This window comes from Lathamus discolor, chromosome 4 (genome assembly GCF_037157495.1).
Source record: "Lathamus discolor isolate bLatDis1 chromosome 4, bLatDis1.hap1, whole genome shotgun sequence".
NCBI lineage: Eukaryota > Metazoa > Chordata > Aves > Psittaciformes > Psittacidae > Lathamus > Lathamus discolor.
The window spans coordinates 102,419,854-102,446,476 of record NC_088887.1 but is presented as its reverse complement, the minus strand read 5'-3'; the positions used below and the strand labels follow the sequence as shown (position 1 = coordinate 102,446,476).

At 35.2% G+C, this 26,623-nt stretch overlaps 1 protein-coding gene across 6 annotated transcripts in view; it reads right to left on the bottom strand.

The window, feature by feature from the left end:
- Positions 1–26,623, bottom strand: part of POSTN (periostin) — a 37,059-nt gene that overhangs the window by 3,710 nt on the left and 6,726 nt on the right. The window contains exons 3-22 of one of the 6 annotated variants that reach the window (XM_065678355.1): positions 23,993–24,057; positions 22,562–22,719; positions 21,761–21,925; positions 20,759–20,905; positions 18,354–18,495; positions 16,782–16,994; positions 16,494–16,628; positions 16,262–16,410; positions 15,581–15,717; positions 14,708–14,838; positions 12,852–12,982; positions 12,578–12,680; positions 12,131–12,198; positions 11,517–11,562; positions 9,345–9,392; positions 6,149–6,244; positions 5,442–5,531; positions 3,842–3,919; positions 3,334–3,414; positions 439–525 (exon numbers count right to left, since the gene is read on the bottom strand). In XM_065678355.1, the coding sequence (XP_065534427.1) occupies positions 439–525; positions 3,334–3,414; positions 3,842–3,919; positions 5,442–5,531; positions 6,149–6,244; positions 9,345–9,392; positions 11,517–11,562; positions 12,131–12,198; positions 12,578–12,680; positions 12,852–12,982; positions 14,708–14,838; positions 15,581–15,717; positions 16,262–16,410; positions 16,494–16,628; positions 16,782–16,994; positions 18,354–18,495; positions 20,759–20,905; positions 21,761–21,925; positions 22,562–22,719; positions 23,993–24,057 (2,270 nt within the window). The remainder of the gene's footprint in view (positions 1–438; positions 526–3,333; positions 3,415–3,841; positions 3,920–5,441; positions 5,532–6,148; positions 6,245–9,344; positions 9,393–11,516; positions 11,563–12,130; positions 12,199–12,577; positions 12,681–12,851; positions 12,983–14,707; positions 14,839–15,580; positions 15,718–16,261; positions 16,411–16,493; positions 16,629–16,781; positions 16,995–18,353; positions 18,496–20,758; positions 20,906–21,760; positions 21,926–22,561; positions 22,720–23,992; positions 24,058–26,623) is intronic. The other 5 variants (XM_065678359.1, XM_065678356.1, XM_065678357.1 and 2 more) reach the window with 5 other exon arrangements.

Below are 26,623 nucleotides of genomic sequence, written 5' to 3'. Positions count from 1 at the left end.
TATATTCCCTCCACCCTACACCCTTTCACCAAGCTGAGAACCCCTTACATGAACAGATCACATTAACACTGACAAGAAATAACTCAAGTCAAAAACAACTCACGTGGTCTTCTTCTGGGTGTGCTGCTTACAGACAAGGCAATTCTTATGGTGCTTGTTCCTTCAAAAGTTTTACCTAAGCTTTGTAGTTAGACATTTCCTCTTGCCTACTACACTTGCCAAATGTTTTAGTCACTTTTAGCCACAAGGTAAGCCTCAACATTTTTCTCTGCAACATCAGCGAAAAAATTCTTTTCCAAAACAATTGTAAAACTTCTTGCTAAAATACTGGCTTTAGACCTAAGTAATTTTTGTGAATAGATACTATAAAACCCCACCTGGAATGATCACTTCAGACAAAGCAGGTCTTGGTGATACTGGATTTTTAGACAAACTAACCTTCCAGATGGACCTTCTTGATTTCTCTCTCGATAATCTGTGGCTCTCTCTCAATTACTTTAGTAACCTTGGTGTACTCAGTTCCAGCTATGGTAAGCATCAAAAACAAATGAGTTAAATCTGGCATAGAATTTTTCCATATGCAAGGAGCCTTCAGTGGAAAAAATGTCACTTTGGGGATGTAGGAGTATGCAGACCACAATATTATTCATGCTGTAAGGTCCCTCTCATTTCCTTGGCCCTGCCACAGGTGATTCCTTCTGTGGGGCTGAGTGTCATCCATTGCTTCTTGGCTTGAAGCTTTGTTTCAGCAAAGACTGCCAATTGTAATAAGCAGTGCTGGATATTGTATAGTGTTACAGCCCATATCAAATCATCCTTTTACTTTAGACAGCAACAATACATTTGTTTGTGACTGGAGTCAGATTTAAATATTTAGGAAGTCTTCAGTAAAACAGAAGAATTTTGATGTAGACAAGAGGTCCATAAAATATTGTCACTAACAACCACAAAGCAGCATGTGTATCTGCTTTTATTGGCTAAAAGCACGGTAAGGTATTATTATGGCAGCCAAGGGTAGCTGACTGAATAAATAATGGAAAAGATAGAGAAAAATCAAATTAAAACAAGAGACAAATCTGTCTATTCGTTCCATTGTAAAGCAGGATGCTTATGCAAACTAACATATAACAGCAAGGAAAAATAGTATGAATTCAAGAGACAATATTCTCTTTTCCAAATTTTCTAAGAAAAAACTATTATCTCTTTTCCATATGCATATAGAGTCCCTGTGAGATGTGTCTCTACAGATTATGTCTATTTAATTGTGCATTGCTGTAATTGGAGATGTTTACAATTACAATTAGAATTGTTAGATTCTAACATAAGACCTGTTATGAGAATTTAGAACAGTTCTACAGATTCTGCAGGTCGAAGGAGGTGATCCTGCCACTCTACTCTGCTCTTGTGAGACCTCACCTCATCAGTATTGTGTGCAGTTCTGGTGTCCTCAACATAAAAAGGACATGGAACTGTTGGAACAAGTCCAGAGGAGGGCCACAAGGATGATCAGGGGACTGGAGCACCTCCCGTATGAAGACAGGCTGAGAAAGTTGGGGCTTTTCAGCCTGGAGAAGAGAAGGCTGCGTGGAGACCTCATAGCAGCCTTCCAGTATCTGAAGGGGGGCTATAGGGATGCTGGGGAAGGACTCTTCATTAGGGACTGTAGTGACAGGACAAGGGGTAATGGGTTAAAACTCAAACAGGGCAAGGTTAGATTGGATATAAGGAAGAAATTCTTTCCTGTTAGGGTGGTGAGGCACTGGAATGGGTTGCCCAGGGAGGTTGTGAGTGCTCCATCCCTGGCAGTGTTCAAGGCCAGGTTGGACAGAGCCTTGGGTGGGATGGTTTAGTGTGAGGTGTCCCTGCCCGTGGCAGCGGGGTTGGAACTAGATGATCTTAGGGTCCTTTCCAACCCTATCTATTCTGTGATTCTATAAAGTTTGATCTTGCTCTTCACTGGTTGGTTGAAACCTATAGAATATAGTCCACTATATGGAGGGATTTTCTTGCTATTTCTTTAATTTTCAACTTTCAACATTCCTTGTAATTATTCAGCACTTAAAATAGGCATGTCCAGAGAGTAACTCTTTTCACATATGTAGAAAACTTAAGATCGGATAAAATAAAAAACCTTCTGGAAGTTCCTATTTCTCACCAATTATTATAGGCAAATCCTAGCTTATTAAGTCAAATTATAGGCAAATCTGTAAAACTAAGTTTTAGATGTCTAAAACAGAAGGAAGAAATAGAGTCTACAGTATACATAGACGTATCTTGGCTTTTCTCTAAAACTAACTCTATTACCAACTAGCATGGGTCTTTTTTCTTTTTAGTGGAGAGCTGTTCAGTTGTTCAGCATCGCTATATTTTTTACTTAACTGAAGACACATATACAGAATAGTGTTTTTGAACAGCTACATGATTTAGTTCATTGAACACACAGCTGGCTGTGAGGTACTTCACTAGTGGTCTAGTTTGTAACTTGGTAAATACTGAACATAAGATGAAGTGGATTCAATTAATTTATGCCAAGAGGAACATATATACACACATACATACGTATTTTTGAGCTTCTGGCTCAGCTTTAAGCTAACATTTACTACAAACACATCGCTTGAATTCTCTTTTTTTATTCCCCATTGCTATTATATGTAGTTTTTCTAAGCTACATTAAGCAGAGAACATTCCAAATTCTTAAATAAAGATTAATTTTAAGCACAAGTTCTTTTACTAGTTTTCTACAGCTACTGGTTATATATTGCCAAAACGGTTAGAATTAAGAGAGCAAGAAGGAAAGAAAACCATTCCTTGGAATGCTATATTTGAAGAGAATTATAGTTAATGCCTTGATATCCATCGCCTGTAAGCACTGAAAGAAGGATGCTAAACATGCCTTTAATTGTTAACTTGAGGGCAATGAATATTCATTTCTGAAGAACTGATAAGTAAGTTGAATTTGGCCTATTATAATACTTTCCACTTCATAAGTGCTTTTCACAGATTTAAATTCATTGAGGAAAAAAAAAAGTTCACAGAGGAATAAATCTTCATTGCTCCCCTGAGTTTTAATTAGATAACTTTTTAAAGACTGAAAACCACTAAATACAATATTTTTTTCATGATCAATATATTAAAAAAAATATTAATCAATTTTTGGTAGTTATTTCCATTTCACAGACATCTGACCCTTCATATATGGCATTCTATTTTTTATGCCATTAAAATTACACTTCTGCTAAGTCAGTCTTTAAAATGTTGAGATCAACATATCTGAGAGGCATTTCAGTTATCACAACCTGTTGCAAAAACGTTAGTTATAGTACACTGAGTTACCTCCCTGCAGAAGTCTTTTGATTTCTTCATCTTCAAGTAAATGACCATCACCTTCAATAAATTTGGTCACCTTGGTAACCTCTGATAGAATACAGGTTATGGCAAGAAGTTGATTTATAGAAAACATTTGACAATTCTGTAACAGCATATTACTGAATTAATCCTGTCATAGATTTTGCTGAATTACAAAAGTAATCTATTATAATATTAAATTCCATGTAAACACTGAAAACACTATTTTATGAGAAACATAGCATATTATGTACTAAAGCCAGGCAGCATCAACTCTGGGGATGGCTGAAATGTGAAGATCAGAGACTCAAACCAGAACACTAGATTTAGATATTTCTCAAGTTCTGAGGTTTAATCTCTGGGTACGATTTTGCAGTATGAGCACCTTTGCTGAAAACATGAAGCATCCATTTAGTACTTACTTAAATAATACAATTTTTAATATGTTGTTTTTTTTTTTTTTTTTTAAGGAAGGGAAGAAAACAAGGATACTAACCTTCTTCAAGCAATTTCTTTAACTTTTCTTCATTGTCTGAACCACCTGCAGTAATTCTGGTATATTTTATTTCAGGACCTGAAAAAAAGATGTGTGAGACAGTGCTTTAATCAGATATAACAGGGTTGTCTTTTAAATAATTTTTTCCTATTCAACACTTAGGATGGTTCCATAGTTAAGATTCTTTAATCTGATTTTATGATCATTTACTTTCACTGTGCCCCAAATCAAAGTGCAAGAGAATTACTAAGAGTATTTAAATCTATTCAGGAAAGTACTTAGACAAATTTAACATACTTACAGAAAGTAAGTAAGATACTGTAAATATCTGCTCACAAACTTAAATTAAGACACAGTTTTAAACATTCTGTTGCATTACCTCATAAATTACATATTTCCTAAGTGCAAAAAGAGTCTGGATCCACTGTTGTAAATAGATGTTGTTGCTTTTATTACTGCTATGAATAACATCAAATAATAATATTTGAGATTCTTTATAAGTTTCTAGTACAGAGGGAAGAGAGGAAAATATTAGGTCTGAAACACTGGTATTTTACATTACATTGACCATTTTGTGTGGGATATTAGTGAAATTTGAATTTGAAAAATGAGAAAAATGTCATTTTATATTCATGTTGAAAAATATACCCACTTTTACTAGAAACCACTAATGTTTTTCATTCAGTTATTTCCATTGCAGTAAATAGTTATATGAGAATAATTTAAGTTTCATTCATTATTTCTCTCTTGCTTGAATGACTGCCTGCTAAGCTGTATGATCCTATAGTGCTGTCTTTCCAGCTGCTCTGGTAGACAGAATTTTAATGGCAGCATTCAGACTGATATTTAACCAAGCAGATCAAAATGTGTTAGCAAAGAACTTGAGACTGTTTAAATATGCCCTCTTCCCTTTTCAATTTCTGTGAATTTTCTAGAATTCTTAAAGAAATATCTCTCTATTGGGTCAAATATACTTGAAATTGGCCAATATCAAGTATTTTGGCAAAAGAGCAATTGGCCAAAGAGTTTGAAAGTTAGTGTGGGAGAAGATCAAAGCACACAGATGCACATTAATTTTATCTTATATTAGCTGAATACAAATGTCAATAGAGGCCCTTCCTTAGAAAGAAACAGAGATGTTACTCTTTGGAAATGGCTGTCAAGGAAGCTTGGGATGACATGCAGAAGTAGGTATCTACACACTGAAGATCTACCTTTGGTCAAATGAAACCTACCTGGAGATACACAACTCCAAAATTCACTCACACACAAAAAAGTCTTCTATCTTAAAGAAAACCAGACTAAACAAATGCAGTAAAAGCAGTCACATCTTAGGCATTTAGCAAAGACAAAAAAAAAGAAAAAACAAAGGACAGTTTTTTACTGTTTTGCATTCTGTTAAAATATTCTTGCCATTTCTTGTATATGTGTGTGTATCAGACACAGCCAGAATCTGGGCCATACATAGGCAGTGGGAAGCATTAGGGGAAAATGACCTCTTCAGGAAATGCAGTTTAGGCATTAAGACCAAATTTAAGTTATATCATGTTTGTATCTAATGGTGAACTTTAATAAATTTGAAAAGCTTGGCATAATTTACCTTGAATAATTCTTTCTTCTGTTACTTTTTTCTCTGTCACTTCCACAGGTCGCCCATCAATGATTTTGGTGTATGTTTTAATAATTGGTTCTGTAAGGATTTTTAAATTGAAGACATTAAGCAAGTAATGAACAGTGTTATAAGTGCTGTTTTTGAGATGCTGTAACTTACTGAAGGACACAAGGAAAAACTATAGCGTATTTTACAAAAGATAAAAAAGTTCAGAAAAGACTAGGAACTAAGTTTCCTCAAAATTTAGGATGGCCAGATGCTGTTTTCCTCTAAAAAAAAAAAAACCCTAGATGTGAACTTTCAATGTCCCTAGCAAAGCAGAAGGCAAAGTTTACCTCTCTAGCTAATAAAAATTGCCTTTCTATCACAGAATCACATTATAACTGCATTTTTGATTGCAGGACAAAAACCATCAAATAATTCTTAACTGAGACATGTTATGTCAGCATGCAGAATATTTCTAACAGTGTCTTGACTGTAGCTATGGCACACGGCTAGGCAAAAAAATTCCAAGTTTTTGAAATGCACAAGTGATAATGAAATGATGCAATAACATTACAAAGCCTCAAGGACGTATTGTTAAAAACAGGACAGGTTTTTAACAGAACATCACCTACATAATTAGAAACTGACTGGGAATAGTTAATAATTCAGATTTTAACTAATACAAATTGAGTTGCTGAAAGCATACCAACCTCCATTAATCACTTTAGTTACTGTCTCCCCTTCCCTGACTATTTTGAACTCAGGTTCCCCTTCAATTAATTTAGTGAGTTGTGTGATAGATGGGTCTGTGACACAGGAAAAAAACAACATGTTACATAGTCATAAAAATATTTACGGTATTCCATGGAGCTGAAATGAAGCTAAAATTATTCCCCCTTTCCTAAATAAACCAAATCACTATAACAAAGGATTTTTAAAATCTGAAAAACCATTTGCATTGATGCTGTGCAATCTTGCACTTCCATGCAATCTTAAATTCAGATCCTATTGTATACTTACTATTTACAATTTTATTATTTTTACATATCTGATTATTTTTAACATCTGTTGACAAGTCTCAGGCGAAAGACAGATCCTCAGAAGCTGAAAGGAAGTCTTCCTCTACGTATATTGGTACAGAAGGCTACCCTGAATCACTGCTGGAATCTTACAGCTATTGCTCCATGAGTGATCAGTGTGCAAACTACTGTATGAAAGTTTAGAAAAGAAATAGAGAGAGAAATGTTTCTCTTGTTATTTGCAGCTAACTGTATAGGTATCCAAGAGGAGACTATGTCTTTTAATCATAATTCCCTTATGGTTAATTTATGTATTTATTTATTATTTGTTGGTTTGGGGGGTGTTTTAACTTGTTTTAAGAGGGTTTTCAATTAAACTTAGCCAGTGGTCACCCAGCTTAAAGAAATAAAAGTAAACTTCAGAGATCAACTGGAACAGCTGTAATGATATCTATCAGCATTAATGTCTGACATTCTTTGAGTTGCATGGAAGAGGTCATCTTGGTTTCAATAGCCAAAACAAACCTCTTAATCTTGTGCAGTCCCTATAGACCACACTGATCCAAATGTTATCTGTCTGACAAGCTGGAGTAGCAGATATGAAATAAATTAAGAACATACCATTGATGCACTCATTTAACATGAATAACACAGTTCTGTAACGAGTGTTACAGCAGCACTTCTACTTAAGGACTTGCTGTAGCAGAGAGTTCCTTTATTCACTTTTCAGACTTAGAAACTTAACGCAGTCCATCTCTCTCACTTTCATTAAAAAACCCTTAAAAACCTTTCTTTATGTGAGTTTATGTAGAAGTCAATACTGCATAGATTTATTTGGTTTTTAATTACTGACCAGGATCTAACAGTAGCTTTCAATACATGTGCCTGATGTTAATTGCTGAAAACAGTACAATCCAGGCTAACTAGTGTCCTTCAAAAGTAACATATCCAAGCACGCATTTTTGTTTGCTTTTGCAGCAGATGATTGTTTAAGTTAGAACTTAGAGCTAAATAATTCATTTATTTGCTGCAGATGAAATTATATGACAGGATTATAATGATGCTTAGTTATTATACAGCTCTATTCATCTGTTCTACATTTTAAATAACTGAACAACCCACTGCTTTTTCTATTATTTCCAAATTACTGTACCTTCCTATATGATTGATGCAGCAGATGTATGCAAGACAAAACGTACAACCATAGTTTGCTATACTACCTACTCTAAGATCAATCCTTTGAAAATTTAATCCATTAAGATTTGAGTTTCAATCAGATTTAACTCTTAGATCCCCTTAACTTGCCTATGTATGGACAAATGGAAGCAAAACTCAAGTAGGAAACACTGAGATAGGAAAAGGCAGACTTCACCCTCTGAACTTGGTGTTGGTGGTTTTTCTCTTTTTATTGAACTCTTCTTTCCATCCTGATCTGGAGAACTTCCTGACACATGTTACACAAATTAACATGCAACTTTGCCAGCTTTTCTTCTGCAGAAATTCGTGAGCTTAAGTGGTTTTGATGTGAGCTGCTACTCACTCCTGTTACTCCTGGTAAGCTCAGAAGGGCCAGAATTGGCTTTACTGGTGATTCTTTCTGAATCATCAGCAGGAAGGCCGTGCTGGCCAGAGACCATTCCCTGGAGCATGCTCCAAAGCAGAAATACCGTAATGGCAGTGGAAACTCTTCAATACTCACTAACATATAAAATTACTTTTTCTCTTTCTGGTGAATAATATTTAGTTGTACATTTGACTACAGAAGTGCTCAGACATTCAATTTTTTGTTTCAGTTAACTTTCAACTTCCAAACATCATGTAAATCAGCTAAACTATATACCCTGTCTTTAACATAAAATAACAGGTATATTCAGAGGGTGATTCACTTATCATAGGAAGATTTCTAAAATATCTTGGTTGAATTGCCATGTGCAATCATCTATCTATTTATATTGTTCTGTGGATCTGATCTTATGATGCAGACTAGGCAGTAAAGATCAGCAGATATATGCAAGATGGTGGCTAATCCTAAGTGGCATGAAGCACAGACAAGCTGCTGAAAAAGCAAGATCATGTAATTTCTGCTGGGAGTCCTCCCAGAAACAATGATTAAACAATTTGGACATTTTAAATTGCCTTTCTCTTCAGTTGGGCTCAACAAGATTCCCTTTGAGCATTTCTATTTTGGTGGGGAACTGGAGCTCATTAGCTATATACCTGGTCTCTTGAAACTGATGGGTGTTTTAGTTAACTTATGAATCATGAGTGATTTTGGCAGTGCCAGCTCCACTTGCTGTTTTTTTCAGTTCCGTCACTGATCTTTAAGTCATGCTTTTGTCTTGAGAAATTGAAAAAAAAAGTTTGGCTAACTGTCCTTCCCAGGCATCTGACAGATATTGGTATTTAGAACTGATTGAAAACCATTGAGAAAAGAACCGATATTGTTTTTTCCTTAAAAGTATTAGAAACAATTCTAATTATTTTTTAAAAAAACTGTTTCAATAAAAAAGTTTTAATTAAAAGGCTTTTTAAAATGTTCTAATGAAAAATTAATCTAAAAAAGATATGTTTTTATTGAAATTATGCAAAGATTTCAGGCACATATATAAATGGTTTGAAAAAAAGATGATTTTAAAATTATTTTTTTAAATGCCCATAGAAAAAGGAGAGAATCCATTTGGGAGAACAACTGTGGTAAATATTTTTATACAAAATGTTTCAGCCAGTTCTAATTGCAATATTTGTATCTTTGCTTTTCTAGCAAAGTGCTGAATGTCCTGGAGTTGTTAAGTACAAAATGCATCCTATAAAAGAAATATATGCAATATATATTCTATATATGTATTTGAACATATACAGAAATATATATACTAGTGGCCACATTTACCTTCCTTTCTGATGATGGGCTGAACGTTGCTTTCAATTATGTTAATTTCTGAAAGTATAGAAAATGGAATGTAAAGCACATTCTTATAGTTTCTTCATGGTAATCAGTTACACTTGGTCTGGTCAAAAAGATGTGGGTAAATTAATAGATATCAATGGATGAAAAACTAACTCTAGGGATCTAGAGTACGGATTTCCATTCTAGTTATTAAATGGTGGTGTATACAAGTCACCTGCAGACAGAGTCTGCTGCCATGCTATTTGCCTTCCTTTGTGCCTTATGATACCCACTAGTCATGAAACCCATGATAATGTAAGGCACGTAATAATAACAGCTCATAATGTTCCCTGCATAGAGATTTGCACAATTCCCTGACATATCTTAAATAAAAATCTTGCACTTTTTTTTTCAAGGAGCTGACCTAGTAAATGGAGGAAACCCTCTGACATTCAGAACTAGTCTTACACTTGATAGAACATAATGGAAAGCACAACAGTGGTGCCCTTGAGAGATCAAGTTCTCCCTCTACACCTAACACAGACTCAAATATTCATTGAATAACTCTGACAGATTGTTATTTGACTTGTATCCATTCAATGGTAGAGAAGCCTTTGCTGATAGAGAGGTTTCATCCCTTCCGTTTTCGCATTTAACTAAATCAACAGCTACATCTTGATGTCTGACATTGACCTCCCTTGCTTCACCTCACAGGCGTGAGTAGCTTCTTGTGCTACTCTCACTCACCATGGGAGATAGAATCATAGAATCACGGAATATCTCAAGTTGGAAAAGACCTATGGATTCAATGATCCAACTCCCTGCTCCTCACAGGACTACCTAAAACTAAACCATATGACTAAGAGCATCACCAAGACAGTCCTGAACACTCACAGGCTTAATTAATACCAGGATCATTTCTCTGGGAAGCCTGTTACAGTGACCAGCCACCCTCTCAATGAAGAAGCTTTTCCAAGTGACCAATCTGAACTTCCCCTGATATAGCTTCATTCCATTTTCTCATGTCCTATTACTGGTCACCAGAGAGACATCAGCACCTCCTTCTCTGCTTTTCCCCTGAGGGAATTGTAGACTGTGATGTCTCGCCTTTGAGGCTTTTCACTCTCTTGATTGCCTGCCTCTGGACACACTGCAATAGTTCAATGTCCTTATGCTGAGGAGCCCCAGAGTGCTCGACACAGGGCTGCATCAGTGCACTGCAGAGTAGGACAATCACCTGACACAACTGGCTGGCTATGCTGTTGCTGGACGCACCCAGGAAATGGCTTGCTTTTTTGACTGTCAGGGCACACTGTTGGCTCATATTCAACTTGTCATCAAGCTAGATTATTTCTTTTTTTCTTTCAAGAGTCTTTTAAATTCAGTGTTTCCATTCTCAATTTTCAAAAGCCTCATGTGATGGTCTTCATTTCTACTGAGAAACGTGTGTAGAATCCCATAGAAATTTCATCATCTGCCTAAATTCACATTTCCTCACAAGCCAAAGCTTCAGCAGGACCTTTGTTTTCTAACAGATTGCTTCAATGGGTTCTACTTTATATGTAGAAGCTAAAGGCAAACCCTGAGAAAGGCTGCAAGAGAGCAAAAATGGTTAATTTTTTACATTTACTCCCTAAAGAAAATGGTTAGAATAACCACATCTCACACAAGCATCATATTTGCATGGATGGGAGACAGGTGAAATAGGTACATTCTGTCCTCTGGAAGCATTTATGAAAAAAAAAAAAAAAAGCATTTCAATGCAGAGTTTGGTCAATGCTACATCTTGGACAGTCAGTACAGTACAAAGTTACATCTTGAAGAGAGAGGCAGTACAACTCTGCTATGCACCAAACACTGAACCTTGGCTGAAAACTGAAAACAACCAATCCTTTCCATATGTATCTTGCCTACTCCAAAGAGTCTGAATATCTTAATTCAGGGTTATTTTCCTGTCACACATCTGGAAAGCAAAAAAATATGTACAGTAGCACAGCAGCCAGAAATATTCTACTTTGAGTCTTTCTCTTCCTGTGCTTCACTGGCACATCTTACTTTCCCAGAAATTGCTTTCTTTTTGATTGAAAACAAAATAGATCTGCGATTCAAGATTGGAATTGGCAACATTTAAAAAGCAATCTCAAACCCATCTGGTAATATTTAAAATGAACTTACTGTAAAACGTCAGTGGAATCTCTTTGAAGGTACTGTCACGAACAAACTATAAATACAGAAAAGTAATTTAAAAAATGAAAAGAAAGAGCACTTTTTTTCTATTTTCCTAATGAGTGTTAGGATGCACTGCTTCATTTATCTAGAGGTTTGTTTAGATCCTCTCATTCATTGTTGAGGGAAAATGTAATCTCAAAAGGATAGCTGAGATAGATAAAGACACCTATTTTTCTCCACATGCTATTGAGGCTGGTGGCTTTAATGACATAGCAATTTAGCCACTCAGCATTTCTTTCACAGAGAGATTGCCTCAAGAATTTAGAAGTGATTAATTTTGCTGGAGTGATAAAGTATACCTGAACCAAAGAACAGATTCTGGCCAGTTCACATTGGAGTTATACAAATGCAAATATTCTGCAAGTATTTGGTGTTGAAAAACATAAATTCTAACTATTAACTGCAGAGTATGACTCATTATTATATTTGGGTAATTGAAAGCTATTGAATGTGTTGTCTGCTGAAGAAACAGAGGGACCAGAAAATCATTTACAAGTTATAATGTATATAGTGTCACAGATCCTGCCAAAAAGACAAAGGGATCATTATTCAAAGAGTACCTTAATTTGAATGTACTTAATCAACTTCTTCAAGATTGTGAGCAACTGATCATTTCCAACAGGCAGATCTGACAAAAGAAATAGGCATGTAAGAGAGAACATACATCTGTGTTCATTTTGCTTTTATTTATAATGATCAGGAGATGTAATCACTCTCAAACACTCACACAAATGCGTACTTGTACATATACATTCTTCCATATGAGTAGAAAAGATAGCCTACGGCATGTTGTCTACCATCTAATTGACTTTCACAGAATTTCGAAGAGTTTCCATGGTTTCAACCAAGGTTCTTCCACAAAATGAGTAGTGAGGTAAATTTTCTCTTTCTTATTCAACATGGAAATTGTCTCTTCAAAGGAATTATATTTTTTGGCATTATTTCACCTACATAACATGTAAACAGATTCAGAAGAGTGTGTATAAATTCCATTAACTAATACTCACCTGCTGGATATAGGAGTTTATCAATAACATGAATGACACCATTGGTTGCCATAAGATCAGATTCTCTTGATTTCAGTTCATTAACGAGAAGGGTATCATTTACCTGGAAAAAGATGAAAAGAGAACACAAATCATTAGGGACATTAAAAAAATAACCCCAAACCCTAATATAATGTTCAGAGAAATGCATCCCATTCTGTAATGTAGATAGACATGGAATGTCAAATCCCTGTTACAAGGATGTATCAGTGAGACTTCTTTTTCGACACTTAACTGTTTTCAAGTAGAGTTTCCCTCCTTGGATGGTTTTAAGAATGTTTGTCACACCAGGCTCAAAGCCACTTCCAATGAAAACTCCTTGTGTTAAGTGGTAAAGAAGAATATTCCTGAGAGCATTTTTGTCTCCTATTTAAAAAGAAAAGTACAAGTAATAACTAAGCAGTTCTAAAACACACTTGATTACCGTTACTTGTAATATTGACCATACTATTACAAGTTTCATATTAACATTACATGCTGATATTGATTGTTATTAGGAGTTTCAGCCTTGATGAAACTGCAATGGAAAAATGCTGGTTAGGATTTTTTCCTGATGTCTCTTTTGGAGAAAATTTTCTTACTCTTCTTTTGTTTTGATCACAGATATTACTGCAATTCACTTTACTACTGAAATGCAATTAAATGCTCTTCTGCCTACTAAAATTAACACTGAGATTTTCTGACTGGACCATTCATAGATAGCGTCAAGTTACATGCAAAGGTTAAACATGGCCGTTCAAAAGCTGATTTCACCAACTATCAGATTAGCTTTGTTCTATGCCATAATAGCTACTGGTTAAAATAATCTTTGGTTTGTATCTTTCTTACAGATAAAAAAAAAAGTTTTTATGTTCCTTAATAAGCAATGTAATGTCTTCAAAAAAGCCAAGACAAACAGAATTCCAGAAAGAAATCTGACATAAAAAATAGACATTCTGCTTAAAAAAAAAAACAAAAAAGAAAGGAAAAAAGAGGGTAAATTAAAATATCTTTTGCCAAGCAAAGTAAGTAGAAACTGAGTAACAATGACAGGAAAAGACAGTGCATAAAGCCTTTGTAAAGCAGAATATAATTGTATTCTTAATTACAGAAATAATCCAATGGCATGGTCATTTATGTTGTTATTTTACTGTTAGTCACTAGAGACATACAACACTAGAAGGTAATTTAGACCCTATCATGACTTTAAAGAGAAAAGTAATTCAAATTCACAGTGCCTTATCAGTGAGATAAAGGCTGTAGAGAGCTGGGTTGCTGCTTATCAATGCTTTGAGCTGAATTCTTTGAAGGCATTAAGGATTCACGGGATTTGGCTTCATGTCATCAAACTTTGGCCTAAAATGTGCAGCAATGGAAAATCTGACTGGCCTTCTGATGTGGGATTCAAGGCAATCACTCCTCCTGTATTTGTGCACAAGCTATGTCCACATTACTCTCAAATAAACTAAAAATAGTCATAGTGCTATGGCCACAGTCTACCTCTCTAGTGGGAAATTCTGCAGGAGTAATGGAGTATTCAGCGTTTCTTCTCTTATGGTAATAAAGCATGACATTAAAGAAAGTACATAAAATTGAAATTACATAAAATTGAATTTAACAATGCATATTAAATATTTAACTTGTAGAGCACAAGTGATATTAGAGATCACTGGGCAGAGAAGAGAAAAGAATGACAGGAAAGTCAGTATTAAATATCTTTTACTGCAATGGCCACAACTAGAAAAGAAAGAGGATAGAAGAGACTTTTCAGCTGAGAAAAAAATATAAATTATAGCAAGGTTCAATAATGACAAGTTAAAACTAATTAAATGAATGCAGATTTTAGCTTTGATGGTAATTACATCTTGGAATAATACTATATCAAGGATTGAAGTTTAAATTTAAATTCAGGTAGGTAGTTAGGTTTTTTTTTTTCCAAAAAGATATTTTCTCCATTCCCCAAGAAGGAATGAATTTAAGGATGGCCTATGACCTGACGTTAGTCAAAAGTAAACTGTTTTATCAGATTAGTTTTGGTGTAAGAAAAGCACTAGCAACCTTTCCCTTCAGTTTTACCTTTGCTTATATTTCTATTTTTCTTATGTTACTTACTTATCAGTATATCCTTGTCGTCATCAGTCAAACCTTTAAAGGCATCATTAGTAGGAACAAATAGAGTCCATTCTCCAGGTCGTGACAGAACATCATCTAAATCTGCAGCTTTCACCAGACTGAGGAAAACACTGTTTACCACAAAGAAACAAACCAAAAATAATAAACTGCACTTGGGTCCAGACATTTAGCTTCCTCATTATTTGATAATGCAACGATCTCACTATTCCCGGAAGTGGAAGAGAGAAATCAGAAAAAAAAGACAGTCTTAAAAGTAGCAGGCTAAAGAAAAAGATTTGAAGGGGAGAAAAAAAAAAAAAAGTCAGACTGTATCAGAGCAGAATTCATCAAATTAAGTCCCCACCAATCAAAGAGATGAAGAAAAGATGACAAGGGTGGTTGTTCTTTCTGAAAGTATTGAGATACTTGCAGGAAAGAGACAGAAATATGTACCCGAAGGCCATAAATTCATGTTGCACCCATATGGAATTGTCCTAATTAACTAAAGCACCAGAAACTGCTGTATTTATAATTCTGGAGGTATTACCCAATTTTGTCTTTTTACTCCTCTCACTCTGGTGTCTTACAGATAACTATGTACCAAAACAACCATTGTAACATTAAGTCTGAGAGCCCTTTCAGCGTATAGCTAGAGAAGAACACTTTTTCTTTTTGTTCCCCAACCTCCCACATTTTCTTTCTCAATTGTTTTTTTTTTTTTTTTTTGAGGAGGCAATTATGCCTTTCCTGCCCTCCCTGCTCCTCAAAATCCAACAACCCACAGTCCACAATTATTTCTCAGACCAGCTGTGCTGTATATCCTAGAGTTGTTATCTCTGGGGAAATCTCAGGGCTGTCAAAACCACTACTCACCTAAAACGCTTATCATTCCTCAGCATTTCATGCAGTGTCTTTTCTGCTGGATTGATGATCTGTCTGAAGATGTGAATAAAACCATTCCTTCCTTCTTTACTTCCTCTGACCATGCATGAATTTTCAACACATACAGCCTGATTAAAAAGAGAAACAAGTGCAGCTTTCGCACAGTCATACACATTTAAACATATCTGATAAAATGAGATGGATACATACTTCCCAACAGGTTTCTAAATTTAAAAATAAGATTCATATGTATTTCCTACAGTCACATTTTGTGTTCTTGCCAGGAAATCTGGTATTGCTTGAGAAAGCAAAAGTAGTAAAATCTGGAGTAAGTTAATATGGTATAAATATTTCCAAACTTGATTTTTTAGTTTCCCTTGAGAATTCTCTTAACTAGTTCTAAACAAACAAACAAAATGTTAAAAATTAGCTAATGGAGTGCCAAATATGGAATCCTGCTTTGTTTTTGCAAAGTGTCTTCCATGCAAACAAAGTTCCTATTGATAAATATTAGATTTTCACACTTTCTTAGCCTAAAAGCTTGAATTTTCTTTTTCTAGATAATCATGTTGGTAAAAGTTGGAAGTTTTATTCAGCTTTGTCTTTTACTCTTTCATGATTCTTCATTTTCATAGTTGGTACACATAGTGCTAGAAAGCCCTTTTAACTTACTGTGCGATACACAAAGACTCTAAGCAATTTTCCTCCGATTGTCTCCAGCTCTTGTCCGTTGTACAGTTCATTGAGCCCGACTTTCACTTTTATAATGTGATTCTGCAAGATTGTTTTAAGAAGGCGTTGATCCATCCTTAAGGTGTCATCTATAAAAAATATAAATATTAATATGTAGCATATATTCTTATTTATTTTGATATCCAGAGCATAATCTTTTAAGGCTACTAACCTGAGAAAGCACCATTCAGAGGTGCCAGAAGAGTGTATTGTCCTTCAGGTCTTAGAGAAGATGCGAGTCCTACCTGCGCCACCAGGTCTGTAAAAGTTGTCTGCTGGGCACCACCAAGCTCAATGACTTGCTTGGCTGCAAATCAATTAAGAAAAAAACATTTTTACACACAGTTTATTCCTTTTACTGGATTCTCCATGCTTATCCATAACAACAGAGCTGAGGGAATATAGGTAAGATTGTAGAAAACATCTTCAGTATAAGAAGCTTTTCATACACATCACTGACCAGAATCAGGAATTAAGACTTCATCAATGAGATGGATAACACCATTGCTTGTCACAATATCTTTGCGTTTTACCATCTTCACTCCATTCACAGTCAGACTTTCACCATCACAACCAACTTCAACTGTGTTTCCTTCCAAGGTCTCATAGACAGCTCCACCGGTGATAGCTTCAGAGCACTGGAGAGTATTTAAAATATGGAACTTCACTAGAGCTGTGGAGAAAAGATCAGGACATTAATATATAGGTATTTAGATACAAGTATTTTTTTTTAGGCACTGGAATCGGTTGCCCAGGGGGGTTGTGAGTGCTCCATCCCTGGCGGTGTTCAAGGCCAGGTTGGACGAAGCCTTGGGTGAGATGGTTTAGTGGGAGGTGTCCCTGCCCATGGCGGGGGGGTTGGAACTAGATGATCTTGAGGTCCTTTCCAACCCTAACTATTCTATGATTCTATGATTCTATATATATCCATATATATATACAAAACATACATATATGTGGGGGATAAAATATCTACACTATTTTTAATAGTTTACTAGCTTATCTAGCATACATATTTGCACTGATAGATAATTTATTGAAAGTTATTTATGTCACAATTGATCCTACAGGCCTCTAAAAAACATCTATGCTCAAACATCTTTGGCATCCCTGGTATTATGGTAACTATACAGTTTATGTGACAACCTGCATGTAACAAAGTATATAACTTAGTGACTGTAGATGGTATGCTCCAAACAGACCTCTAAGTACACAACTGTATAGGCTATGAAAATCCAGCCCAGATTTTTATTTTGTTATGCTTTTCTATAGTGACTGAGATTCAGTGTGCTATCCTCTGTGAGTACCAAAAGAATCAGCCAAAAATTTGTGAAATTGAAAAAAAATAATAAAAAGCCACATCAAAAAAATTGTTATTTCAGAATTCCATTTTTAGCTATCGTCTCACATTAAAGTTAGCCCAGATCCCTCTTTTCACCATTCTTCTTTGACTGACTTCATTGACTGACTTAATCAGGCTAAAATGAAATGATTGAGAACTTGTTTAGTGCAGTGGAGAGCATAAAGGAGACAACAGAAATGCAGCTTTCCATTTCTTAGTGGTCCATTACATTACTGTTCACATAACTGATTCAGCTATTATTTGGATTTACTGTGGTTCTCAAAAAAGTAAGTGTGCCAACTGCTACAGTTTGACAGAATATATAGCACAAATTCAGTTCAACTTGCAGGGCCAAACTTAGCTTTTACAAGAACATTTCTTTTTTGTATGAAAAAGCTGTTGATGAGAAAGCTATGAGAAGCTCTCACATTCTGTTAGCCCTACATTTCTAGAGGCAGTAATCTCTATTGTAACTGTGCAGCTAAACTATCAGAAACATCAGTGTTTCGGAAACTAAGTTTTCAGGGACTTCTAATCATTAGGTAATTGGAAAAATCAGAGATGAAAGAAATAACTCCTCCAATATGTATGAAAGTACAGGAGCTTAATTTCAGAGCCAGTAGGATAATGTTGTTTCTACCTCCTGATCTATTCACTTATATTTCTCATTTGAAAAAAAGGGTTACATACCTTCAGAAGCCACCTTGTCACCCATAATCCTCTCTAGAACTCCTCTTGGAAGTCTCTCAAAAGCTTCATTAGTAGGAGCAAAGAGTGTGTAATGGCCAGGCCTTCCAAGGGTATCCAAGACATCTGATGTGATGGCAGCAGCCTAGAAGATAAATTTGGTTTTAATGCTGGTTATTTAAAATATTACCAAAAACCATTATTTGTCTTGTTTTACCAAGTGCCCACAGGTACTTTAATGCTAGACTGAGATCTGTGTTATGGAAAGACAAAACTGACAATAAGGAATAGAAAACTATTTTTGTTCGGAAAATGTGTCTTGATAGACTGAGTTACCTCCTTAATGTAGCACACAGTAATCAAATTCTAACAGTGGTGACAACAGGGTAAAATTTGGAATTATTTTGGCCTGAATTTTTGAGCGAAGAATGTGAACATCTTGACAAATCAGAACAAAACTAATAAGTTGCCCTTGAAATAATAAAAAATATGTTACAGGTGTATGACTAATTTGATTAAACATAAGGAAGAAGTTCTGAATCACAGCAAGAGGTTGAGGAGCAACCTCCCTGCTTTCTACAGCTTCCTGAAGAGAGTAAGTGGAGAGGGAGGAGCTGATCTCCCTGTTATCCAGTGATAGGATGCATGGGAATTGTTCAATTGTTGTGTCAGGAGAGGATTAGACTGGACATTAGGAAGCATTTCTTTACTAAGAGGGTGATCAAACACTTGAGCAGGCTTGTAGGAAGCATTCTTTACTGAGAAGTGGTCAATGCCTCAAGCCTGTCAGTGTTTCGACAATGCCCTTAATAACATGATTTAACTTTTGGTGAGCCCTGAAATGATCAGGCTAGATGATCCTTGATCAAATTCCAACTGAAACATCTTATTCTATCCCATCTCAGGCCTTGAGACTAGGAAAAATTACCTCTGGGTTTTGCAACCTGGTCTAGTGGAATGTGTCCCTGTCCATGGCAGGAGGTTGGAATTAGATGATCTTTAAGGTCCCCTTCAACCCAAACCATTCTATGATTATATGATTCTATAATTATAAATGTTACTCAGCTCTGGACATTCAAGAAGTAGTTGTGAGAATATATGATGGATTAAAAGGGTACTATAACAGAGTATGCCAATATGAATTATTTGCAGATTTTCTAGATAAAGAATATATGTACAATTGAACACATATGGACTTGAGTAAAGAATTTGCTCAGTTAAAGATGAAATATTATTAGCTCAACCCAAGACAGAATGATAAAGTGCATATGAAACTGGTGAATTGGAAGATGGGAATAACCATCCTAAAAGAAATGCCATATTAGAGTCTCAGGATTGATTTTGTTGCGAATGGTTTCATTAGCACAGTTGCTTTTGGAGCCAAAGTCATTAAAGCAGTATTAAGTGCAAACACACAGTAATTGGCAAGTGTATGTGCTATAAACAGGGAATTCACCCTTTGAAACGTTAGAAAGGCAGAGTTTAATGTGATGCAACTGAAAGAAAAACAAGCATTATCCTAGCAACTAGGAAGTGTTTGCTTGTACATTAACTTTTTTTAAAGAGATTAAATTATGTGGTTGCTTGTCATGGACTAGATTTGAGGGATTCAGAAGGTGTTTTCCAGATTTATGCCCTGCATTTAAAATTATTATGATTTTTTTAATTAAGGATATGGGGGAGAGAAAATGACAACAGCTACTTGTGAAACCATGGCATATTCTTTTAAACATGTACAGCATGAAAACCCATTACACTAAGCAGACTCATCTCCCAGAAGAAAGAGAGATTAGAAACCTGGGCAGAAAAAACCTGCCTCCTCTCTGCAAGAAAAATCTTTCTTATGGTTATCTACTGGTGCGCTGAAACTTGCTGTTAGTTAGGTCCTACACTGGAGATATTCAAGGCCCACCTGAACAAGTTCCTGTGTGATGTACTGTAGGTTACCCTGCTCTTGCAGGGGGGTTGGACTAGATGATCTTTTTAGGTCCCTTCCAACCCTTGGGATTCTGTGATTCTGTGATTCTGGAATTCGTTGTGTTTTTTTTACCATTTTCTATCATCCATTTTGAACTTTTTCTTATTTATCTAGCAGCACCAGATGGTAACTTATGACACACGTTTCATTACCTCAGTGCTTGGAGACACACTTTTTATGTACAGGGAGACATTATGTTCTATTGATGTGATTATTTGATTCACAAAAGAGAATAAAGAGATTCCTTATGTAAAATATACTTTTACTTTTTATGTAGCCAGATATGCAACATTAGTTGGAGCTCATAACTGAATTTCTTTCTCTCTCTTTCTGAACTAATCCTTCTCACTTCCAACTATCATACACAAATAGAAAAGAAATAAAAACACCCTACAAGACCAGAAAAGTGTTTTTATTTTTGTCCACTTACTCTAAGAGATGAAAGATCATCTTCGACCTCAATGAAATCTTGAATAGTATTTCCAACAGCAGTCAGGACACGATCAATGACATGAACAACACCATTGGTAGCAATCTGGTTGCCATGGATGATCCTGGCACAGTTAACAGTAACAACCTATATTTGGTCAATCAAGCAGAACATTAAACATTTGTTTGATCATATACTTGCAATCTGATCCTTCAGATGGGCAATGTATGGACTGTACTTTCCATATTCATTGTTCTTTCAGTTTTTATCTTAAATTTTAAGTAAAAACATGCAAGATTTCAAAGGCTGGCTAAGCTTCTGGGAAGCTAGCAGTAGATTTATTCAGGCAACATTTATTTCATATTCATGTTTAATTTCTTAATACAGTTATTCAATTTTGGGTTTGGTATATGGTTAATACAGTGATTGTATGAGAATTTTTTACTAATGTAAGCTGTAGTCAAACATATAAGTTTCAATGCCTTTAAGGCAACAAAGATGAGTGAATTAACTGGGAGATTTCTAGAATTTATATAAGTTATTTTTTTTCTAGCCAAATACAGGAAGTATGTCCCCTATGATCTTAAATGCTTCTACCATGCACTCCAATTGAAATTAAAGATCTGATGTAAAAATTATTTTGCAAATACATGAAGATTAATACTAGATTTTCTCCCCAGTTTATTATGATTCTTATTTTGGACACAAAAGTCTTTGTCTTTCAGGAAGAAAGTTTATTTTCATTTGAACTCTGATTTCTAAACAGCAAGAACGCACATTCTTTCTTAATGATTAGTCTACATAGCAGACAAAATTTTTTCAAGAGAAAATTTATCTATTTTTGTCAGTGGCAACTGATTTGCTAGATGTTAAACTTTCTATAGCCAGTTTTCTTAGCTATAGAAGGAAACAAAGGAAAAAGTAATGGCTATAACTGAATAATTTTCTTATGAAAAAAACCCCAAACAAACAAAAAAAAAAAAAAAAAGAGAGCAGACTTACCCCATTAGGATAATGGTTAATAAGCAATTTCTGGTCATTATACATAGACACCAGAGTCATGCCATTCTTAAGATCTTTTGTCAACATACGCTTGTTTACCATGTGGTGGTGGAGAGCATTATACAGTTCAATATTTACATTGTCAACCAAATTCCTGTGAATTTCCTGAAGAAGAAAGGAATTTAATTACTTAGAGAATTCAAAACATTCTTCTAGTCAGAAAGATGTACATATAGTTACTTTAACATATGCTTTCAATATATACTGCAATGGATATTTCCTATTAGGAGACACAACTTTGATACCAGTCAATCTGGCTCTACTTAAATGATACTTCAGTCTGATTTGCTCACAAATGGAAGACAGGAATTCTCACCACAGACAGGTCATTGAGCTTTCATTCGATATTTATTTACCTAAATACATTACTAAAAGGACACCTGAATCACTGACAAAGTACAGTTGTACTCTACATCATGCAATTACTGGAATTCCTATGAATTTACCCCAAACTGTGCTAATAGCACTAACAATATTCATATTTTTCATGGAAGCATTTAATGAAGAAACACAGTTGCTTAGTACTACTGAAAACAAATTCAGACTCTCTAGATTCAGCAATGCATGTTAAACATGAAAATAATTTTATTATAACTTGTCCAGTGTCTTTTTATATCTAAAATATCAGTATTTTTTCTGGTCTACCTTATCATAGACTATCTCTTGCAGCTAAAACAACATTAGCTGAAAGAGAAATACAGTTTAACACATATATGTGTGCATGAGCATACACACACTTACTGAATTTAATTGCTCCCAGGCTTCATTGCTTGGTGCAAAGAAAGTGAATGATCCTCGTCCTTCAATCTCTTCTCTCAGCTTTGATATGTCAGAATACTGCTGTGTGGAAATAGCTCCCACAATACCAAGTGTGCCATATACGTGATCAATAGGAGCAACTGAAATAAACATAAAAATACTGTAAACTCTTCAGTCATCCATTTTCTCACAATCAAATGTATTCTGTTTCTTTTAGTTGGACAGTAGTACTGCATTTCTGAAACTGTTTAAACCAATATTAAAACATTATACTTGGATTAAAATTCTATTGTCAAAACACTCAAAAACCATCCAAACACATCTGCTTGTTATTTATTTTTTCAGTTTGTTTAATGAAAGATTAGATCAAACAAAACTGAATATTGTAATGTTTTCTTTAGAAGAGCTGTTTTGTTTTGTGCCAGTCCAACCTGAAATGGGTGTCTATCCATTAAGGACAAGAGAAAATTCCATATATAATCACAAAAATTTTGATGGAGTGGGTCTCATTTGGTCATGGTGGAGTAGAATTGTTCTTGTAAGGCCTCTTGCTCTTCCAGTGTGTGGTTTATGCATAAACTCTCATCCAGAGAGTAAGGATATCCATAGGCTTACAGTTAAAACAACTCTACATGAGACCTGAATTCAGCTTTCCTACTTCTAGGCGTTGAGAAGCAAGACATCTGTGTGTGAGCTAGCTGTTCTTGGCTCTTTTTAAGGCCATGGAGAGTAACAGGCAATTCTAGAGTATGACTGACCTCATTCTAATGTCAATATCTAAAGCAAAATTAATTCATCTGAACAAATTCTGCCTCAGGTATGCCTAACTCTATTACTGAATGTAAAGGGCATAGCTCAGATATAAGGATCTGAAGTTATGAAATAAATTTCTTCACAGTTTACTCTTCCCTGCTTTGATTAAATTTATGTATGCAAAGCATAGTAGCAGAAATAAAGAAAATCAAGAATTTAATTAAATAAATCTTAATTTTCAGTTCTTAGTTTATTTAAAGCCTATAACACTCTTCTAATAAATAAGTTTCAAATCTTCCAGGGAAAAAGGAATAAACAGAAGTTAGGTATACCACACCTCACGTCCTTGGTTTCTAACCTTACTGGTATGCTTTTAGGTTACTCTGGGGTGTGGTGAAAATAGGAATAAAAGTTCTTTCGCAGCTTTGGGAGCTACCATTCCTCTCAATTGCAAGCAGCTGGGAAATTCAACTTAAACTGAATGACCAAATTCAGTGCTGGCTGATTTCTAACTGTGTGGGCTGTATGCAAATGAAGCTGTGTATTCTCAGGCAGTAATTCTTAAAAAGAGGCATAATTTCTCAAGATGACCATCTTTGAAAGTCTCCTGTGCTGTGATGTTTCTTATACTGACTCATCCATATGAAAACAAGCTTGCACCTGCAGGACATCCTCTTGTACCATCCATCCTCATATAGCCAGGACAGCACTCATATAAGACAGTTCTGAGGGATACAAACAAAGCACAATCAAAAAATGTACAGGATAAGTGAATACTAATTTTAGCTAAGTCTAATTATTAATTAATTTTTCATTGCTAAGTACACAGTCTCCAGTTCTTCATCCCTTTTTATCATTTAACCTTTTCTTTATAGACTACAGATTGGTTGCATTTTAGTAAATGGAAGGCTTTAGAATTTACAGAATGACTTCCACCCTTAAGTTTAAGTGCTAGGAAGGAAAATAGGAGGGGATGTGGAACGTGTATAGAGTTATTAAAAGATGAAGCAACTAGAACAGCAGTTGAAGAAAATTAATGAAACTGATCTGTTTTGAAAAGATTAGATGGGATTGAAGAAAGGGAAAAATAAAGTGAAGACATTGATAGAAATTGGTGGCATCAGGGTTGTAAAGGAAAAGGAAAACAAATGAACAGAACAGAAATTAAAATGACAAATCTACATGAGGTCATGTACATACCGGCTATAGGAACTAATAGGTATTTAGAAGAAAGTCCTGTGTAGTGTATGATGATAGAAAGTGGGATGAGAGAGCCTCAGTTTTTCAAGGAAGACTGAAGAAGCTTAGGAATGAGGGAGAGAATTAAGAACAGACATAAAGCAGGTTACAGAGAAGGAAGTCACTAAAGACTGGATGGATGAACACAAGGGAAAGTTCACTGGTAAATGTAGTGAGGATGAAAACCAGACAACAAGAAATCAAATACAGAGTTAAAGGAGTATGTCGTCACAGCATACACAGAATTTAGCAATTCCTGGGATCAGGAACTGGTATATAATGATGTAAATAAAATATTCGTATTCTTGAATATGTGTATGCTACACATAAGAGCAAACTAGGGCTAAATGATAATTCTATACTGTAACACACAATTTACCATTCATGCTCCTATAAGATATAAGGTCTTCTTCATTAAGCTGACAGAAATAAAAGGTCTACTACTATACATCTGTTTGACAATTTCTCTTCTCTTACACAAAAGTGCAAATTTACAAAAGTTATCAGTCTTGACTTTGGCTCCTTGAGAGAGGAAATGCTGACAAATTATACAATCTTATGAAAGGTTTAAAACAAATTTTAAGACAATAGACTCCGGATATTATATTTCCAATTATGGTACCCTGTAAATGACAAAGAAAAATTAGCATCACAGTTTTGCATAGTATATATATTTTTGTAGGTCTGGCTGATGTTGGCAGTGATAAAAGTCCTGAACACTAATTCCTGGAAAATTTTGCTGAGCTTTTACCACCACATTCCAGCTTTACATTTGTAGGCACTTTGGTAGCAGCTGAGTACACTTCTCTCATTTTTCATAAACTAAAGCTGACAAAACATTAACCACAAGTACATTAAAATAAACAACTTATTCAAATGAAAAGTTGATCTCAAGACCTTCAACATCCAAACTCCTTGAAGAGATTAAAAAATTCCAGACCAGTAACATTACAAAGCATGATTTCAAAAGTGAGTATAATTCTGAAATTGACAGCAATGTGAAAGATCTGGCAAAGATTAAAGAATTATTTTTAAAAACAGCCTTTTTTTCCAGGTGCATCTTTTCAACTGAGAAGCCATATATTTAAACTACTTGTACAGTTCTTTTTAATACATATTTTTCTTTAAAGCAAGTCACTGATTTTTTTTTTTTCCTTGGGAATGCAAGAATAAGATACAATTTAGGCTACTGATTTTCTGACTAATAGGAAATTTTATGCTCCATCCCTGGCAGTGATCAAGGCCAGCTTGGATAAAGCCCTGGGTGGTATGGTTTAGTGTGAGATGTCCCTGTCATGGGCAGGGGGGTTGGAACTAGATGATCTTAAGGTCCTTTCCAACCCTAACTATTCTATGATTCTATAAATTAACTTTATATTCTTCCTTTTTGTTGAATCCCTGCCAGAAGCTAATAAAACCCCTAAAACTGATTAAAGAAAACCATGTAGTAGAGTAGGAGTCATAATGTTCTCTCAACTGTGTGAACTGCTTTGTCATGAGAAAATAATTTTTCCTTCCATGGGGCAGAAAATCTCTCCCCATCACCCCATGAGCAGCTATGAATGATTGCATTTTGCAGATATAATTAGCTTTTGAAAAAGGAAAGAGGAAACTAAGTTATCAGCATAGAATAAGAAATGGCAAGTTTAGTCTTCTTGACTATATCCAACAACGACACAGTTAATGAAAGGCAGAAAATTGGCTTAAGAACATAATTGAGAAAGAAAATGTTTTTTCAGCCAAGCATTACAAGATCAGTGCCTTTTTTACCATGTAACTTGTTATGTACAGCCCAGGATTTCTTTTCAGTCGTTAAAGGTTACTGTAAGCCTCTACTTACAGTATTGCTGTTCTCTTACAGTTAACAGCAATTAGAATGCCATACATCAGCTCTGTTCAAATTGTAATGAGGAAGATGTAATGAGAAAAAAAAAGAGTTTTGTATGGAGAATATCATAATGAGGTTAAAATCAGATAAAACTCAGTACAAGAGGCAGTTCCTCGGTACCACAGTACTCAGGGGAAGTATGATCCCACACCATAAGTTATACT